Source organism: Sardina pilchardus, chromosome 18 (genome assembly GCF_963854185.1).
Source record: "Sardina pilchardus chromosome 18, fSarPil1.1, whole genome shotgun sequence".
Taxonomy (NCBI): domain Eukaryota; kingdom Metazoa; phylum Chordata; class Actinopteri; order Clupeiformes; family Clupeidae; genus Sardina; species Sardina pilchardus.
The window spans coordinates 3,000,959-3,020,958 of record NC_085011.1 but is presented as its reverse complement, the minus strand read 5'-3'; the positions used below and the strand labels follow the sequence as shown (position 1 = coordinate 3,020,958).

The 20,000-nt window shown below is 46.4% G+C and overlaps 3 protein-coding genes across 4 annotated transcripts in view; 1 reads left to right on the top strand and 2 right to left on the bottom strand.

The window, feature by feature from the left end:
- Positions 1-770, top strand: part of si:ch211-250c4.3 (uncharacterized protein LOC100535981 homolog) — a 41,723-nt gene extending 40,953 nt beyond the window's left edge. For both annotated transcript variants that reach the window (XM_062519871.1, XM_062519870.1), the window contains exon 8: positions 1-770. This exon is cut by the window's left edge and continues 810 nt beyond it. The gene's annotated coding sequence lies outside the window, so the exon portion shown is untranslated.
- Positions 771-3,841: 3,071 nt separating this feature from the next.
- Positions 3,842-10,462, bottom strand: LOC134064383 (mitoguardin-like). The gene is made up of 12 exons (XM_062520301.1): positions 10,372-10,462; positions 10,128-10,257; positions 9,106-9,202; positions 8,284-8,393; positions 7,815-7,891; positions 7,228-7,300; positions 6,508-6,594; positions 6,137-6,235; positions 5,409-5,543; positions 4,862-4,915; positions 4,114-4,161; positions 3,842-3,961 (listed from the first exon to the last, which is right to left on the bottom strand). Exons 2-12 carry the CDS (start codon positions 10,197-10,199, stop codon positions 3,842-3,844), a joined length of 972 nt encoding a protein of 323 aa, XP_062376285.1. The 5' UTR covers positions 10,200-10,257; positions 10,372-10,462.
- Positions 10,463-14,922: 4,460 nt separating this feature from the next.
- Positions 14,923-20,000, bottom strand: part of LOC134064382 (cGMP-dependent protein kinase 2) — a 23,694-nt gene continuing 18,616 nt past the window's right edge. Inside the window, exons 15-18 of the mRNA XM_062520300.1 lie at positions 17,511-17,633; positions 16,679-16,741; positions 15,906-15,972; positions 14,923-15,018 (exon numbers count right to left, since the gene is read on the bottom strand). Of these exons, the coding sequence (XP_062376284.1) occupies positions 14,923-15,018; positions 15,906-15,972; positions 16,679-16,741; positions 17,511-17,633 (349 nt within the window). The remainder of the gene's footprint in view (positions 15,019-15,905; positions 15,973-16,678; positions 16,742-17,510; positions 17,634-20,000) is intronic.

Below are 20,000 nucleotides of genomic sequence, written 5' to 3'. Positions count from 1 at the left end.
ATTGTTATTATTATGAGATAGATGATATTTTGACTTAAGCATTAGAGTGGTGTATGTAGTTGGAGAATTGGTTAAAGATTGTGTGTGTGTGTGTGTGTGTGTGTGTGTGTGTGTATGTGTGTTTGTTTACATACAGCAGGTATAGACATTGCTGTTAACATGCATGTGTGTGTGTGTGTGTGTGTTTGTTTACATACAGCAGGTATAGACATTGCTGTCAGCATGTGTGTGTGTGTGTCTTATAATGTACATAGCATCTGTCCTGGTGTGCATATGGGATGTGCCTATGTATATGAGCAAGTCTTTCTCACAGGGAGATAACGTGCATGTGTGTGTGTGTGTGTGTGTGTGTGTGTGTGTGTGTGTGTGTGTGTGTGGAATTGGGTGGTCCCATCCAGTCTAAATCATTTAGTGTCCGATGATCAATCATCTCAATGAGGGCAGCTTTTAGGTCTCGCTGAAGATGACTTGTGTGCAGCTTTCAGGTCTCGCTGAAGATGACTTGTGCTGCCCCCTCGTTTGTCAAACGTTACGTAACGTCGGAGAAGCGTGCTGACGCTGACGAGGTCTCGGGGTCGGCCGGTTCCCCCGCAGGGCTCGGAATGTTCAACAAGCCAACACCATCCTTTACGGTCCGTCTGAGGAGGCAAAGTTCCGTGGTTGCCAAGGAACTATGCACAGATAACCCTGCCGGGGCATGATGGGGAAACCTGCCGTGCGGACAAACACACTCTCCAGGACGGGACGTTCCGTTACAGTCCGGGGGGGGGGGGGGGGGGGCTTTCGCAGGGTTCCCTGCCCTGAAGACCAACAGCTTTTCCATCAGTGTCTCACACTAATGAGAAAGACAGGGGCGTATGGATGTGTGTGTGTGTGTGTGTACCAGCCTTTCATCTCACTCTAGTGTAAAACGAGTGTGGAGGCTTCTACCACTCTTTATGGAGGACTACTGTAACTCCCTGGGCATTGCAGTGGTCAGCCTGTTTAACTTCCTGGGCATCGCAGTGGTCAGCCTGTTTAACTTCCTGGGCATCGCAGTGGTCAGCCTGTTTAACTCCCTGGGCATCGCATTGGTCAGCCTGAAAGGAAAGTCATTCCCAGGGGTTCCCACCTAAGACCAGCAGCTACACAGCAGACGGCCCATAGGGGGCACTCATAACCATGGCCCATAGGGGGCACTAATAGTCTGGTGGCTACACAGCAGACGGCCAATAGGGGGCACTCATAACAGCAGACGGCCCATAGGGGGCACTCATAACTATGGCCCATAGGGGGCACTCATAACCTGGTGACTACACAGCAGACGGCCTATAGGGGGCACTCATAACCTGGGAGTGGTTCTGTGTACAGCAAGACTGTAGTGCAGCTTACATGCCCCATGGCCCACGAGGTAAACTAAAGACACCCCTGATATCTAGTGTGTACTTCATATACTATACTGATATCTAGTGTGTACTTCATATACTATACTGCCTATCCAAGTATTCGAGTACTAAGGAGTATGTTTCATATCCCTGAACAAGAGATGTGTACTTAAATCATATCATGTAATAGCAGTGCACCTCTACATACTTTATAACGGGGAACGCAGTATGCTTGGGCCACTCTAGGCCAGATCTACGGCTGTGAGTGTGTGTGTGTGTGTGTGAGTGTGTGTGTCTTTGTGATTGATAAGTAACTGTGAGTGTGTGTGTGTGTGTGTGTCTTTGTGATTGATAAGTAACTGTGAGTGGTTTTGGTGTCAGATGTGTTCAATATTGTATGTTAACTGTACAATAATGTAATGGATGGAATATTTCAATATGCATATTGCATCTCTATTCAAGATTATTATTATTTTTCAAAAAATAAAGTTCATATTTCTAAATGGCTGTGTTTGTACGCTTTTATCGTGGTGTTTATGATTGGTCCATTATTCCACCGCTAAGTGTTCTCAGATAGAATGGATCTCTGAAGAATCCTGGAAGAACTTCCTCAACATTCCGGGCATATTCTAATATTCCTATTTCACAACTGAACAAACGGTGAGATTATTGAATTTGCTGGTAGTGCATATTGATTTTTAATAATGATTCTGAGATGAGTATCATGCAGCAGGAGATGATGCGTGGAGATCAAAGACTCGATTTCAGTTCCCCTCTGAGGCATGCAGGAGGAGGAGGAGTCATATGGCCTTCAGGTTATTCAAACAGCATGAATCAACACAAGACTTCTTTAAACACACGCACACACATACTGCAGTACACACACACACACACACACACACACACACACACACGTATATGTGCACACATCCAGTACATGTGTTCATACACACTTACACACACACACACACATGTTCATGTTAGACAATAGCCCATGTGCTCGTGAGAGGTCAACATGCACGTGGCGAACACAAAGCAAACACTGAGACCCCGTTTACCATAGGTAGGGTTAGAGGCTGGGCCTACTGGGATTATAATCTACCATAGGTAGGGTTAGAGGCTAGGCCTACTGGGATTATAATCTACCATAGGTAGGGTCAGAGGCTGGGCCTACTGGGATTCTAATCTTACCATAGGTAGGGTTAGAGGCTGGGCCTACTGGGATTCTAATCTTACCATAGGTAGGGTTAGAGGCTGGGCCTACTGGGATTCTAATCTTACCATAGGTAGGGTTAGAGGCTGGGCCTACTGGGATTCTAATCTACCATAGGTAGGGTTAGAGGCTGGGCCTACTGGGATTCTAATCTTACCATAGGTAGGGTTAGAGGCTGGGCCTACTGGGATTCTAATCTTACCATAGGTAGGGTTAGAGGCTGGGCCTACTGGGATTCTAATCTTACCATATCTAAGGGCTAGATACTGGTGCTGTGGGCCTACTGGGATTATAATCTTTGGATTGAGAAAAGGGTCTGAGGTTCTGACTGGATCATCATCAGGGTTGAGTGGATGGGTTCTGAGGTTCTGACTGGATCATCATCAGGGTTGAGTGGATGGGTTCTGAGGTTCTGACTGGATCCTTCATTAGGGTTGAGTGGATGGGTTCTGAGGTTCTGACTGGATCCTTCATTAGGGTTGAGTGGATGGGATCATGGGTTAGTATTGGGGCTGGAGGTAGAGTGGCCCTAGGATATTTCGGGGTGTGTGTCGGGTGTGTGTGTGTGTGTGTGTGTTTGTGTGAGATTGTGTGAGATTGTGTATGTGTGAGATAGTCCAGGGCGTGCGTCATCTGTGTGTGTGTTGCTGCTCCATCAGGTAGTCCTGCAGGCGACCCACCAGAGCTCGCCACGCAGAGAAGAGCAGCGAGGACAACAGCGCCGGAGACACGTAGCTCTGAGCGTCCAGAGCGAACATGTGCTGGACCAAGGACAACACCTCACCCTGGGGGGGGGGAGAAACAAGGATACTTTTGTTTACCTATCCGCTATCTGCAGACAACGCAATAAAAGTGTATCGACCACAGGCTGAGATCAGCCTCCACACAGGAAGTAGAAACCTTTGGTGTTACGCACCCTGAGCAGGAAGTAGAAACCTTTGGTGTTACGCACCCTGAGCAGGAAGTAGAAATCTTTGGCGTCACTCTGGGGTCCGAATGCGGCCCACATCATTTCCGGGTCGATGAAGTCTCGAACCTCACACAGGTGGTAGTACAGGCCCTGTGGCCTCTACAGAGGAAAACACCTTCATCATCATCATCATCATCATCACCATCATCATCACCACCATCATCATCATCATCATCATCATCATCACCACCATCATCTCACACAGGTGGTGGTACAGGCCCTGTGGCCTCTACAGAGGAACACACCTTCATCATCATCATCATCATCATCATCATCATCATCATCATCATCATCTCACACAGGTGGTGGTACAGGCCCTGTGGCCTCTACAGAGGAAAACACCTTCATCATCATCATCATCATCATCACCACCATCATCATCTCACACAGGTGGTGGTACAGGCCCTGTGGCCTCTACAGAGGAAAACACCTTCATCATCATCATCATCATCATCATCATCATCACCACCACCATCATCATCTCACACAGGTGGTGGTACAGGCCCTGTGGCCTCTACAGAGGAAAACACCTTCATCATCATCATCATCATCATCATCATCATCACCACCACCATCATCATCTCACACAGGTGGTGGTACAGGCCCTGTGGCCTCTACACAGGGGATGGGGGGCACACACCTTCATCATCATCACCACCATCACCATCATCATCATCACCACCATCATCTCATCCACCACAACTGCTACCACAATTATCATCACTAGGCCTCTACAGAGGAAAACACCTTCATCATCATCACCACCATCATCACCTTCATCATCATCACCACCACCACCATCATCTCATCCACCACGACTGCTACCACAATTATCATCACTAGGCCTCTACAGAGGAAAACACCTTCATCATCATCACCACCATCATCACCTTCATCATCATCACCACCACCACCATCATCTCATCCACCACGACTGCTACCATAATTATCATCACTAGGCCTTACAGAGGAACACATCATCACCATCATCATCATCATCACCACCACCATCACCATCATCACCACCATCACCACCATCATCTCATCCACCACAGCTGCTACCACATCATCATCACTAGGCCAAGTACCTGCCACACACTGATTCTGACAATGGCAATGTATCGTCAGATTTGTAGAGTTTGAATTTGAATCAGAGATCTATCATATACTGTATCATGACTACTGATCAGAAACAGCACATCCATGTGTCCTATGGAAAGCTAAAGTGTAATTTTGTGTCAGTTTTTAAAAACACCCTGTAGCTTTGCTGCCACCTCATGGTAAGACGCGGTACTGCAACTCGACTAATCTCACCGTCAGCAGCTCCCTGTCCCTGCGTATTCGAGCCCAGGCGTGAAACATCACCGTCTGGGGACAGAGACCACATACAACAGGAATTCAGCAGCCACATCAAGTCAGACAGATACTCCATGAACTCTATATAAGGCTGATATTTAATATTAAATGCAGAAATGGATATCTCAGTAGTAAAGCTGTTGACAGCAGTAATAGTCATTAGGGTACTAAAAGCTGCCGGTATAGTATCTCAGTAGTAAGGCTGTTGACAGCAACAATAGTCATTATTAGGGTACTGAAAGCTGCCGCTATAGAAGGCCTATCTCAGTAGTAAGGCTGTTGACAGCAGTAATAGTCATTTAAGTCAGATAGCTACTCCTCTAAATCTCCATGCTGATCTTTAATATTAAGCGCAGAAATATAAACAGTGACTAGCAGTGATAATAAAACATAAACTCATTAGTTAGAGCAATAAAAGCTGCTGATACAGTCAGTGTCTGAGCGATAAAGCCGTTGGCATGGCGATAGTAAAGCCGTTGGCATGGCGATAGCGCGGCGTACGCACGGTTCTCTTCATGCCGCAGGAGAGCCAGGGCGTGCGGAGGGTGGTGGTCAACTCGGGCGGCTCCTGACCGCAGCATTCCAGCAGACGCAGCACAATGGCCTCGTAAAACAGGTCGTAAAAGCACACCGTCTGCACCTAGGACACACACACACACACACACACACACACACACACACACACGTCTGCATCTCAGAGATATCACAGGCCGCACCGCTCACGAGCCACGCCAGAGAGATATATGGAGGAATGTTCTAGCGGCGTAGGGCGCAGCAGAGTTATGGGCAGGAGAACGTTCTAGCGGCGTAGGGCACAGCAGAGTTATGGGCAGGAGAACGGTTCCAGACGCAGACAGGTGGAAACTCCCAAAGCCCCGACACCCCCCCCCCCACACACACACACACACAACCCCTTTAACCCCCAACACCCCCCCCACACACACACACACAACCCCTTTAACACACGACACCCCCCCCGACTCCGCCACATACACACACCCCTTAACACCCCCCCACCCACACACCACCCCCACCCCATCTACACTGAGTCTCGACCACACTGAGCCCCCTACCACACACACACACACACATACACTTTAACCCCCCACCCCCCCATCTACACTGAGTCTCCACCACATTGAGCCCCCCGCCACACACACACACACACACACACACACGCTGTGTCTGTCTGGAGTGGGGTCACCCAGACAGGTTGTCGTGGCGACGGCTCACCCCTGCTCTCTGGCACTCCTCAGTGATGGAGCCCCAATTGGACGAGCTCTCAGCAAACGCCATCAGGCATCCCCACACATGGGCCAAGCCCTCCGTCTTCTGCAGGGGTCACACACACACACACACACACACACACACACACACACACACACATACATACATAACGAAGACACACATACACACACACACACATAAGTCACACACACACACACACACACACACACACACACACACATATACATACATAAGACAGACACACACACACACACACATACACACATATGAGACTCATATGAACAGAGCAAAAAGCGTAAAGCAACACAGGCAACACACATATTTCACGTGATCGACGGACACCTGAGGACACCTACCTTCCCTGCCAATGACAGCAATCCATTCAGGATACTAAGTCCCGCCTCCTTCAGGAAGTTCCTGGATTCTGTGTCGTGGGCGATGATCTGGTGTGTGAGGAGAGAGAAGAGGAGTACTGTAGCTGGGTCTACCCCCTCTTCTGTGTTTCTATTTATGTGTTTTATATGATGATCTGGTGTATGAGGAGAGAGAAGAGGAGTACTGTAGCTGGGTCTTCCCCCTCTTCTGTGTTTCTATTTATGTGTTTTATATATTGCCTCTTTGACCTGCGCTTTTATCTAACTTACAGTAATAACTTTCTTTTCATATACTAATTTGCAATGTACTATTCCATCAACCTGCCCAGAGACAACAGGTGGAAAATAGCAATCTGCTAAACGCTGGCACACAATGCATATTCTCTTACTGTTCAGGGTTCATGTCTTATTGTGCACTGACCCTGTCTTGAAATAAATACAAATGTAACATTACAAATGATCATCTTCCATAAACACCAGAGGCAGTGGGCTAAAGATCCGTGCAGGGTGAGGGGGTTTGGGGGCGATAGTGACCCGTGCAGGGTGAGGGGGTTTGGGGGCGATAGTGACACGTGCAGGGCGATAGTGACCCGTGCAGGGTGATAGTGACCCGTGCAGGGTCATGGGGTTCATAGGGGTCATGGGGTGATAGTGACCCCCGCAGGGCGAGGGGGTTCATAGGGGTCATGGGGTGCTAGTGACCTGGAAGGCCTGCCGCACGGCTCTCAGTTTGGTGGCGATGTGGACGTCTCCCCGACTCTCTGGCAAAAACACACTGCAGGACGAGACACACATCAACTACAGCGTGAACCTAGGAGTCACCCTCTAAACACACACGCACACACACACACACACACACACACACACACACACACACACAGGCTGTGTTGGGGAGAATTGAGGTGTGTTGATGTGTGTTGTGGTGTGTTGGTGTGTGTTGAGGTGTGTTGGTGTGTGTTGAGGTGTGTTGAGGTGTGTTGTGGTGTGTTGTGGTGTGTTGTAGTGTGTTGAACTCACTTCCTGACTGGAGTGGAGGTTCTGAGGTGTGTTGAGGTGTGTCGGCTGTGTTGGGGTGTGTTGTGGTGTGTTGGTGTGTGTTGGTGTGTGTTGAGGTGTGTTGAACTCACTTCCTGACAGGAGTAGAGGTTCCGAAGTGTGTTGGTGTGTGTTGTGGTGTGTTGGTGTGTGTTGAATTCACTTCCTGACTGGAGTGGAGGTTCCGAGGTGTATTGGTGTGTGTTGTGGTGTGTTGGTGTGTGTTGTGGTATGTTGGTGTGTGTTGAACTCACTTCCTGACTGGAGTGGAGGTTCTGAGCTCAGTGCCTGACTGCGGCCTCTCCTCCCCCCAGCTGATGTCCTCTAGACTCTGAGGAATACATTTCCCACAATCCACCACAAGAACATACAGTATCAAAACACTTCAACAACAACACAACAACACACATGGGGATATTACACATTAGCATAATTATCATCACTGTATAACAACTACAGCAATGTCAAGTTCAATGCCTAAACTCTTGCTAGTGTCTCTAATGTGCAGACACTGCATTTGTGGATAAGGTAAATAAGGCATTTGTGGATAAGGTAAATAAGGTATTTGTGGATAAGGTAAATAAGGTATTTGTGGATAAGGTAAATAAGGCATTTGTGGATAAGGTAAATAAGGCATTTGTGGATAAGGTAAATAAGGTATTTGTGGATAAGGTAAATAAGGCATTTGTCAGAGTGGTGTGTGGGTCAGGTTGCCATGCCGACCTCGTAGCAGGAGTAGAACATCCTGTCAGCAGTAGAGTCCTCAAGACTCTGGGATGGAGACGCAGCAGCAGAATCCTCCACGTTGTGGGACGGAGACTCAGCATCTTCATCTGTCAGCATTCAACACAGTCACACACAATCTTCATCTGTCAGCATTCAACACAGTCACACACAATCTTCATCTGTCAGCATTCAACACAGTCACACACAATCTTCATCTGTCAGCATTCAACACAGTCACACACAATCTTCATCTGTCAGCATTCAACACATTCATATGAAATCTTCATCTGTCAGCATTCAACACAGTCACACACAATCTTCATCTGTCAGCATTCAACACAGTCACACACAATCTTCATCTGTCAGCATTCAACACATTCACACACAATCTTCATCTGTCAGCATTCAACACAGTCACACACAATCTTCATCTGTCAGCATTCAACACAGTCACACACAATCTTCATCTGTCAGCATTCAACACATTCACACACAATCTTCATCTGTCAGCATTCAACACAGTCACACAGCATTCAACACAGTCACACACAATCTTCATCTGTCAGCATTCAACACAGTCACACACAATCTTCATCTGTCAGCATTTAACACATTCACACGCAAATCTTCATCTGTCAGCATTGAACACATTCACACGCAAATCTTCATCTGTCAGCATTTAACACATTCACACACAAATCTTCATCTGTCAGCATTCAACACATTCACACACAAATCTTCATCTGTCAGCATTCAACAGTACTGTATGTACAGTACAGTACGGTACTAGTCAGGGTTCTAGTGGTGCTGAGTTAGTACCGTTTAAATCTGCTCCTTTGAGCGTGTCACAGACGATCTGCACTCCTCTGAAGATCACACTCCGTAGCGCCTGCAGCACGGGCCTACCCCCGCTCACCTCCAGCAGCAGGAGACATAAAGGTCAAAGGTCATTACTGGACATGTTGACCTTTTACAACTGACTTGTCTGTGCTGCAGCCCACTACAGACTGTACTGTGACTACAGACCAGACGGAGTCTGAAAAAGCATTTACATGGACGTCATGCAATGAACTTTGAGAGGGTGCAAATGTCACATGCCATAAATACAACGACTAGACTATTACTCAGGAATATACAATGACACATTGAACTCAAACATACTGAATTTAATTCAAAAAGTGCATCACCTCCAGACTAATAACTAGTGTAGAGCAGACCCATGATAATGCTGTAATGAACTCACTGGTCTGACCCATGATAATGCTGTAACATAACTCAACACTGACTCATGATAATGCTGTAATATAACTCACTGATCTGACCCATGATAATGCTGTAACATAACTCAACACTGACCCATGATAATGCTGTAACATAACTCAACACTGACCCGTGATAATGCTGTAACATAACTCAACACTGACCCATGATAATGCTGTAACATAACTCAACACTGACCCATGATAATGCTGTAACATAACTCAACACTGACCCATGATAATGCTGTAATATAACTCACTGATCTGACCCATGATAATGCTGTAACATAACTCACTGATCTCACCCATGATAATGCTGTAATTAACTCACTGATCTGACCCATGATAATTCTGTAACATAACTCACTGATCTCACCCATGATAATGCTGTAATATAACTCACTGGTCTGACCCATGATAATGCTGTAACATAACTCAACACTGACCCATGATAATGCTGTAATATAACTCACTGATCTGACCCATGATAATGCTGTAACATAACTCACTGATCTCACCCATGATAATGCTGTAATATAACTCACTGATCTGACCCATGATAATGCTGTAACATAAACTCACTGATCTGACTCTGCACCTGTGGGCAGGCTGGTTGCAGCGCCTGCACTCCTGTAGACTGTCACTAGAGGGCATACTTGAGTCAGTGAATCACCACCATCATGCAGCCAGTCACCCTGGTAGCCATCCAAGCCTGTTCAGATCAACACACACGTTCACACTAACACGCTGGAGGATGCATTATTGAACAGAGACAATGGCTCTGCTGTGTTCCCTTGGCTTCACAGCACCACACAGCATCTCTCACCTCAGCGTTCTCACCCTGTTAGAACCACACAGAACCCAAAACATACAGTAGAAGAACCCAGCAGTCGGGACACCTGCACACACAGGGAATTAAAATGGAGGTTTGTTGTTTTCTAATCATTGTGATGTCATCGCCATGGCACCGAATATCGTTTGAATACAAAGTGGACAGTAGCCTTCACAAAGCAACAGCTGTGGCTGAAAAGATCAAAATGTATTTAAAGTATAATATTAACACATTTGTTATTACAAAGTAATATAGAAAATAAAACCAATATACAATATTTAGTAATATATTATTGTGTGATTTATTTTTTCTTCAAATATTACAAAATCTCTATTTACAATAATATTTGTTTGAACTTAGCTCCGCAGGAAAAGAAAAAAGCAGCATGAAGCATGAACTTAGACAGCATGGCCTGAAAACAAATGTGTTTTATAATTATAAGCAACCTCTGGTGTATGTACTCATGTATCATTTGCTTGTTTATGCCTTGGTGTCATGGTTACACTAGCAACTATGCTGATCCGTCCGGCATCTTTTGTCTTATGAGTCAATGTCTTGTGTGTGGAGTGCACTGGGGTGCACTCTGTGCATACAAAACTGTGCCATAAATACAAGTGACTTACTTACTAACACACACTCAGTCGCATCACGAGTGTGATGCACATTATATACAGCACTGTATAGCATGTGTCACGTGCTACTGTCCTGCTAGGGCCCACGTAGCCTCCAATCTGGGTCCTCTGACTATTCCAGATAGATTACACACTGGACACACACACACACACTGGGGCTGAGCGGTCCTCTGGCTATTCCAGATAGATTACCCACTGGACACACACACACACACACACTGGGGCTGAGCGGTCCTCTGGCTATTCTAGATAGATTACACACTGGGGATGAGCGGTCCTCTGGCTATTCCAGATAGATTACCCACTGGACACACACACACACACACACACTGGGGCTGAGCGGTCCTCTGGCTATTCCAGATAGATTACACACTGGGGATGAGCGGTCCTCTATAGTCAGATTACACAATGGACACACACACACACACACACACACTGGGGATGAGCGTTCCTCTGGCTATTCCAGATAGATTACACACTGGACACACACACACACACACACACACACTGGGGATGAGCGGTCCTCTATAGTCAGATTACACACTGGACACACACACACACACACACACACACACACACACTGGGGATGAGCGGTCCTCTATAGTCAGGGCCCCTAACCTCCAGAGTAGCCTCCCTTACTACCATAAATCTGCCCCGTCAGTGTCGGGCTTTAAATATGCCCCCAAGACAAACATTTACACAACAGAATTCCTTAATAAGAAAAGGATTCATTCTGTGTGCAGTATATTCTATATCTAATTTTACTATAAGTATTTAAACTGTTAATTATTAGTATTTCATTTATTGTATTTTAAATTCCCTCTTCTTTGTCCACAGTTTTAACTTTTGAACTCTTTTAATTGTCCCTGTTTTTTCCTCTTTGCAAAGCACTTTGTGCTCTGTTGGAGAAAAGCTATAAATTAAATGTATTATCATTATTATTATATTAAACAAAACATGAATGTATTAGCAATAGCACTAGCAATAGCAATAGCAATAGCAATAGCAATAGCAATAGCAATAGCAATAACAATAGCAATAGCAATAGCTATTTAGTAATTAGCATTAGCATTAGCATTGCTATCATCTGTACTCTGCTGGCAGGCAGTGGGCCATCAGGAGAGGCAACCAGGCTGGTTGTTGTTATTTCAATAAAGCCCTTGTGATCAGGTGCTGGTGTGGAGCGAGCTCTGCAGGCCTGGCTGCTGTCCCACAGGAGCACTGAGGCCCTGAGGCTCTGGAAAGGTTTAACCTCATTAGAGGGGCGCATCTCCTGTGTGCTGGAAACCTCTTCCTTCCGGTGGCAGAGATAGCCTGCTCTTGCTCAGGGACAGCCAGAGATTCTGTTCTCAGGAGGATCAAGGAGCAGGAAGATGGATGAGCTCACCTAAAAAAAAAACGTCCCTTCGGAGTTGACCCCATTACACAAACAGCAAGTGTAAAGTACACCAAACAAATGGGCTTGTTTTAGCAGGTCTGATACATCGTGTCCTGTTCTGGTAACCGTTTGAAGACTTGAAGAGGCTCAAAGGCTCCAGGAGTCAAAGTTCAGCTGGCCAAACAGCGCTTGTCATTCATCGTTAGCCTCGTGAGAAGCTGGACTGTGTTCATCATTAGCCTCGTGAGAAGCTGGACTGTGTTCATCGTTAACCTCGTGAGACGCTGGACTGTGTTCATCGTTAGCCTCGTGAGAAGCTGGACTGTGTTCATCGTTAGCCTCGTGAGACGCTGGACTGTGTTCATCGTTAGCCTCGTGAGAAGCTGGACTGTGTTCATCGTTAGCCTTGTGAGATGATGGACTGTTTGTCCCAGTTATTGTCCAGGCTATCGTCCATTCTCTCTAAACATGTGTCGCTCTCTCTCTCTCCCTGTCCAATGTTTCCTTAGTGTCTCTCTCTCTGTCTGTCCAAGGTCTCCTTAGTGTCCCAGTCATGTCCTCTATCTTCTCTCCATCTCCCTCTGTCGCTTTGGACATCTGCTCCTCAAGGTCCTTGTCCTAACTTCTTCTCTCCTCCTCTCCTCATCAGAAGTCCTTGTCCTAACCTCTTCTCCCCATCTCTCCTCATCAAAAGTCCTTGTCCTAACCTCTTCTCTCCTCCTCTCCTCAGAAGTCCTTGTCCTAACCTCTTCTCTCCTCCTCTCCTCCTCAGAAGTCCTTGTCCTAACCTCTTCTCTCCTCTTCTCTCATCCTCTCCTCATCAGAAGTCCTTGTCCTAACCTCTTCTCTCCTCCTCTCCTCAGAAGTCCTCGTCCTATCCTCTTCTCTCCTAACTGTGTCCTAACTTCTTCTCTCCTCCTCTCCTCATCAGAAGTCCTTGTCCTAACTTCTTCTCTCCTCCTCTCCTCAGAAGTCCTTGTCCTAACCTCTTCTCTCCTCTTCTCTCATCCTCTCCTCATCAGAAGTCCTTGTCCTAACCTCTTCTCTCCTCCTCTCCTCAGAAGTCCTCGTCCTATCCTCTTCTCTCCTCCTCTCCTCATCAGAAGTCCTTGTCCTAACCTCTTCTCTCCATCTCTCCTCATCAGAAGTCCTTGTCCTAACCTCTTCTCTCCTCCTCTCCTCAGAAGTCCTCGTCCTATCCTCTTCTCTCCATCTCTCCTCATCAGAAGTCCTTGTCCTAACCTCTTCTCTCCTCCTCTCCTCCTCAGAAGTCCTTGTCCTAACCTCTTCTCTCCTCTTCTCTCATCCTCTCCTCATCAGAAGTCCTTGTCCTAACCTCTTCTCTCCTCCTCTCCTCAGAAGTCCTCGTCCTATCCTCTTCTCTCCATCTCTCCTCATCAGAAGTCCTTGTCCTAACCTCTTCTCTCCTCTTCTCTCATCCTCTCCTCATCAGAAGTCCTTGTCCTAACCTCTTCTCTCCTCCTCTCCTCAGAAGTCCTCGTCCTATCCTCTTCTCTCCATCTCTCCTCATCAGAAGTCCTTGTCCTAACCTCTTCTCTCCTCCTCTCCTCCTCAGAAGTCCTTGTCCTAACCTCTTCTCTCCTCTTCTCTCATCCTCTCCTCATCAGAAGTCCTTGTCCTAACCTCTTCTCTCCTCCTCTCCTCAGAAGTCCTCGTCCTATCCTCTTCTCTCCATCTCTCCTCATCAGAAGTCCTTGTCCTAACCTCTTCTCTCCTCTTCTCTCATCCTCTCCTCATCAGAAGTCCTTGTCCTAACCTCTTCTCTCCTCCTCTCCTCAGAAGTCCTCGTCCTATCCTCTTCTCTCCATCTCTCCTCATCAGAAGTCCTTGTCCTAACCTCTTCTCTCCTCCTCTCCTCCTCAGAAGTCCTTGTCCTAACCTCTTCTCTCCTCTTCTCTCATCCTCTCCTCATCAGAAGTCCTTGTCCTAACCTCTTCTCTCTTCTTCTCTCCTCCTCTCCTCATCAGAAGTCCTTGTCCTAACCTCTTCTCTCCTCTTCACTCCATCTCTCCTCATCAGAAGTCCTTGTCCTAACCTCTTCTCTCCTCCTCTCCTCATCAGAAGTCCTTGTCTTAACCTCTTCTCTCCTCCTCTCCTCATCAGAAGTCCTTGTCCTAACCTCTTCTCTCCTCCTCTCCTCAGAAGTCCTCGTCCTATCCTCTTCTCTCCATCTCTCCTCATCAGAAGTCCTTGTCCTAACCTCTTCTCTCCTCCTCTCCTCCTCAGAAGTCCTTGTCCTAACCTCTTCTCTCCTCTTCTCTCATCCTCTCCTCATCAGAAGTCCTTGTCCTAACCTCTTCTCTCTTCTTCTCTCCTCCTCTCCTCATCAGAAGTCCTTGTCCTAACCTCTTCTCTCCTCTTCACTCCATCTCTCCTCATCAGAAGTCCTTGTCCTAACCTCTTCTCTCCTCCTCTCCTCATCAGAAGTCCTTGTCTTAACCTCTTCTCTCCTCCTCTCCTCATCAGAAGTCCTTGTCCTAACCTCTTCTCTCCTCTTCTCTCCTCCTCTCCTCATCAGAAGTCCTTGTCCCAGCCCGACAGCTCATCTGGAGGCTCCTCCAGGTCCGGTGGGAACATGTCGAAGTGGCTGTGGTCCAGAGGGCCTTTCAGCTGCAGGGGTAGAGTTCAGAGGTCAGAAAGGTCACAGAGGAGTAGAGGTCAAAGGTCAGAAAGGTCACAGAAGACTAGGGGTCAAAGGTCAAGTTTATTGAATATCAAGTTTATTGAAACTTGATATGCTCTAACGACTGACACAACACAGTGCTGCTGGTCAGTTACCCACAGTGCATCTGTGTCTGCATGTACAGTACAGTACAGTAGGCCTAATGTATCGTATCTTCTATTTCTATGTGTGCGGTGGTAAACCCTAATGTGCCCCACCTGTCCTCAGTGGGGTATTTATTTGTGTGTGGTGGTAAATGTACCCCACCTCTCTCCTCAGTGGGGTATTTATTTGTGTGTGGTGGTAAATGTACCCCACCTCTCTCCTCAGTGGGGTATTTATTTGTGTGTGGTGGTAAATGTACCCCACCTCTCTCCTCTGTGGGGTATTTATTTGTGTGTGGTGGTAAATGTACCCCACCTCTCTCCTCAGTGGGGTATTTATATATGTGTGGTTGCTTAATGTACCCCACCTCTCTCCTCAGTGGGGTATTTATATATGTGTGGGTGTTTAATGTACCCCACCTCTCTCCTCAGTGGGGTATTTATTTGTGTGTGGTGTTTACTGTACCCCACCCCTCTCCTTAGGGGGGTATTTATATGTGTGTGGCAATAAATGTACCCCACCTCTCTCCTCAGTGGGGTATTTATATGTGTGTGGCAATAAATATACCCCACCTCTCTCCTCAGTGGGGTATTTATATGTGTGTGGCAATAAATATACCCCACCTCTCTCCTCAGTGGGGTATTTATACTGTATGTGTGTGGCAATAAATATACCCCACCTCTCTCCTCAGTGGGGTATTTATATGTGTGTGGTGATAAATATACCCCACCTCTCTCTTCAGGGGAGATGCCAGCTTGCCCCGCCGTAAACCCTCCCAGTTGAAGCCCTGGAACCACCTGCCAGGGGAGGACAGACACAGACATAAACAACCAATCAATTATAGTAAACAACAATGCAACAATAAACAACAATGTGCAACAGATTGACCAGAGTGAACAGTGGGCCCAACTTAAGAAGACACAAGCACACACACACACACACATACGCACCCACACACACACACACACTCTTCCTGTACTCTCATTTGTTTCCAGTGGAGCGTTAACTGTGTTGTAACGGCATCTTCTGTTATATTCTGCACCTTACATCTTCACTCTCAACACTGAATATCTTGTCTACTCAATAATAAGAATATTAACACACTCATAAATCCTTCTTTATTGTTTCACTGATTCACTAGGTGCAACACCCAACCAGGTGCATATGGACACTCATTACATTATCAGTAGCAGCAGGTTCAAACACACCTGGATCCACCGGAAACAAACAAGCGTTCAGAGAGCCTGTTGAACAGATGACCCTACTGCCACTTTGGCACCCATTCAATAGACACACACACACACACACACACACACACACACACACACACACTCACACAAACATTCCCTCTGATCCTCTGCCAATCAAACCATCCTCCCTTTCCTTCCACCTGATCCTGTTTTTCTGCCGACAGGTGTGTGTGTATGTGTATGTGTGTGTGTGTGTGTGTGTGTGTGTGTGTGTGTGTGTGTGTGTGTGTGTGTGGCAGGCTGTCAGGCTTACTTGTGCTTCTTGATATCTATGATGCCATTCTTCTTATTGCCGAGTCTCTCTGCAGGGTTGAGCCTGAGGACATAACACACACAAAAACACACACACACACACACACACACACACACACACACACACACACACACAGTGTAGTGGTTAAGTGGGCTTGCGTGCAGTAGTTTGAAGGTTGTCAGCTCATTTCCCCTCTTCCACTGTTGTGTCCTTGAGCAAAGCACTTCAGTTGCTCTGGGGACAATAGAGTGACAATGTGATCCCTTGTAATATAGCTGACATGTGTGTACAGTAAGTCACTTTGGACAAAAACAGTGTCTGCTAACTGTGATGTAAAGTAGTTTTCTTCTGCGTTGCTATGGCAATCGGCTAGCGGATGGGGTTACTTTGTTGCAGTGGAAAACAAACAACCAAAATCGAGTAGAGTCGAGTTGAGTCAAGTTGACCTGATACGCTGCAGTGGTAAAGCCCCATTAGGTGAGCACAGGTGAACACAGGTGAACACAGGTGAGCAGCACAGGTGAGCAGCACAGGTGAACACAGGTGAGCAGCACAGGTGAACACAGGTGAACACACTTGAACACAGGTGGACACAGGTGAACATAGGTGGACACAGGTGAACACAGATGAACACAGGTGAGCACAAGTGAACACAGGTCAGCACAGGTGAGCACAGGTGAACACAGGTCAGCACAGGTGAGCATAAGTGAACACAGGTCAGCACAGGTGAACACAGGTCAGCACAGGTGAACACAGGGGAGCACAAGTGAACACAGGTCAGCACAGGTGAGCATAACTGAACATAGGTCAGCACAGGTGGATGGCGCCATACTTGCACAGCCTCCTGATGAGGTCCTCTGGGCGTTTGCCGATGCGCTTGGGCATGTCCACCTTCTCGATGCCGTGCAGGACCATGGTGTAGATCTTTATGGGGTCCGACCCCGTGAACGGGGGGCTGGAGAGGAAGTGGAGACAGACAGGAAGTTGAAGACTGGGCAGTGCTAGTATAGAGAGCCGAAGTCCCGCCCTTCTACTTCCGGTCTATGGGACCTATTTCACGATTTTTAATGCACGGGAGTCAATGGAGAGATAACAATTATTTTTTGGTCCCGTTCGAGTTGGACCGTGCATTTCACATATGATGTGTGGGAATTTAAAAGATAATTTTTCACATGAATAAAGTTCTGTTTTTCGTTAGACTTTAAAGTTATGTAAGTTTTGTGCGAATCCGTTCAGTGGACTACATCACTCGTCTCAAGCAATGCACGTCACCAACTAGCAAACGAGAGGCTGGCTAGTTAGCTAGCTATTATGCTAGTTAACGGCTACAGTGGGTACGGGTTGAGAATGCACCTTCTCCCGCGGGACTCCCGAAGAGATCCCGCAGTGCGTCAAGCCGATTTTTTTCGAGGCTAAGGCAATGTACCCAAACAACCACCAGGTGGCAGAAAGTTTCAACTGCATTTAATGATGAAGACCGCATATCCGTCAATAGTCGACTCCTTAATCTCACTGAATCATTAAAATGAAGGTGATGACTGGCGAAATTATTCAAACGACACTTCAATGAACCATTGTTGAAATGAATGAAAATGTTTATAGAAATCGCCTACAGCCAGCGTTATAAGAAATATATAAGTAATAGTTAAAGTCTTCTTCCGTATTAAACAGATAGCCTACGGGACGCTCTTTGTTCCGTAGGCTATTTTAAGGAACTACTCAATGCACACACACTGGGTAAACTGGCGCGCTACAAACATTAAAATGTCAAATCATATTTATTTCTCTTTGTCGCCATGATATTGGGGGAAACGCGGAGAGGCGAGATGGTCAGTCCTCGTATTTGTTCTTCGCGTTTCGTTATAAGAAATATATAAGTAATAGTTAAAGTCTTCTTCTGTATGAAACAGATAGCCTACGGGACGCTCTTTGTTCCGTATTTTAAGGAACTAGGCTACTCAATGCACACACACTGGGTAAACTGGCGCGCTACAAACATTAAAATGTCAAATCATATGTATTTCTCTTTGTCGCCATGATATTGGGGGAAACGCGGAGAGGCGAGATGGTCAGTCCTCGTATTTTTTCTTCGCGTTTCGTTATAAGAAATATATAAGTAATAGTTAAAGTCTTCTTCTGTATTGAACAGATAGCCTACGGGACGCTCTTTGTTCCATATTTTAAGGAACTACTCAATGCACACACACTGGGTAAACTGGCGCGCTACAAACATTAAAATGTCAAATCATATTTATTTCTTTGTCGCCATGGTAGGCCTATTGGGGGAAACGCGGAGAGGCGAGATGGTCAGTCCTCGTATTTTTTCTTCGCGTTTCGTCATAAGAATATATAAGTAATAGTTAAAGTCTTCTTCTGTATTCTCTGCCACATTCGACAACAGCATTCAAGTTCCTTCTCAGCACGATGACGTGACTTTGCTTGCTGTTGGCCCAGATTAGAACAACATGCTCGAATTCACCAACAGAGTCGCGGCAACGTTGGTAGATACCAGTGATGCGCGGGTACGTGTCTGAACGCCCCGCCCCGCCCCGCCGTTTACAACTAACCCGACCGCAACTCGGACCGCAAAAAAAAAATATTGAAATACAGGACCCGACCCGCTTCCCGACCCGCTTATTGTAAAAAGTAGCCTAGTCTAACTTAGTCGTAGCGTCATTGAGCTATGCAAAATTGGTATCTCATATGCATGTAAAACAATAATATAGCCTATATTGCCTAATTATATATAGCCTATAATTGCTCAGAATTTGGGAAACATGCATTTAGTCTACCTTTTTTTTGTTCCGTGTCAGCATTCATCCAAAAATGTGGCTGTTTGACTCAACATTGAACATAATTAGCCTAGGATTTTCCTATACAAATTCTGTTTCAGCCGTTCCTCACATGAATGCCTTGAAGCTCTCCCAAGCATGAAATGCAGGCATAGAATATTATTAAGAAACTCTTTATTAACGTCTTCATCAATGGACCAAAAGTCCATTGCTCCGCGATTATAAATTGCAGCGAGATGAAACCTTTATTGCACGACGTGGGGAAGAGCAGACGTGGGGCTTTCCAACGAGCCACTAGGCCTATAAGTTGCGCAAGGACGCACATATTGCATGCTCATACCAATTGTATAGGCTATATGCCTTGATGACATTAAATTAAGAAATATTTCCTGATTTGGGAAACTTTTAGTTTATTTTTCTTTCCATAATACCATTCGATCTTGCTGGAAATTATCAGACTTGAGAAACACGCATTGCATCGGCAACTTCGCTGCTCAGTAGACGATTCTGCCACTTTCTGTAGAGGCCAG

Bases quoted from the DNA above. Each gene is read 5' to 3' on its own strand.
- LOC134064383 (XM_062520301.1), bottom strand. From the start codon at position 10,199: ATGCCCTCTAGTGACAGTCTACAGGAGTGCAGGCGCTGCAACCAGCCT. The intron at 9,203-10,127 runs GTGAGTTTATGT...CTGCTGCTGGAG, and splicing joins ACAGGTGCAGAGTCAGATCA to GTGAGCGGGGGTAGGCCCGT. The intron at 3,962-4,113 runs GTGATGATGATG...TTTCCTCTGTAG, and splicing joins GTGAGATGATGATGGTGGTG to AGGCCACAGGGCCTGTACCA.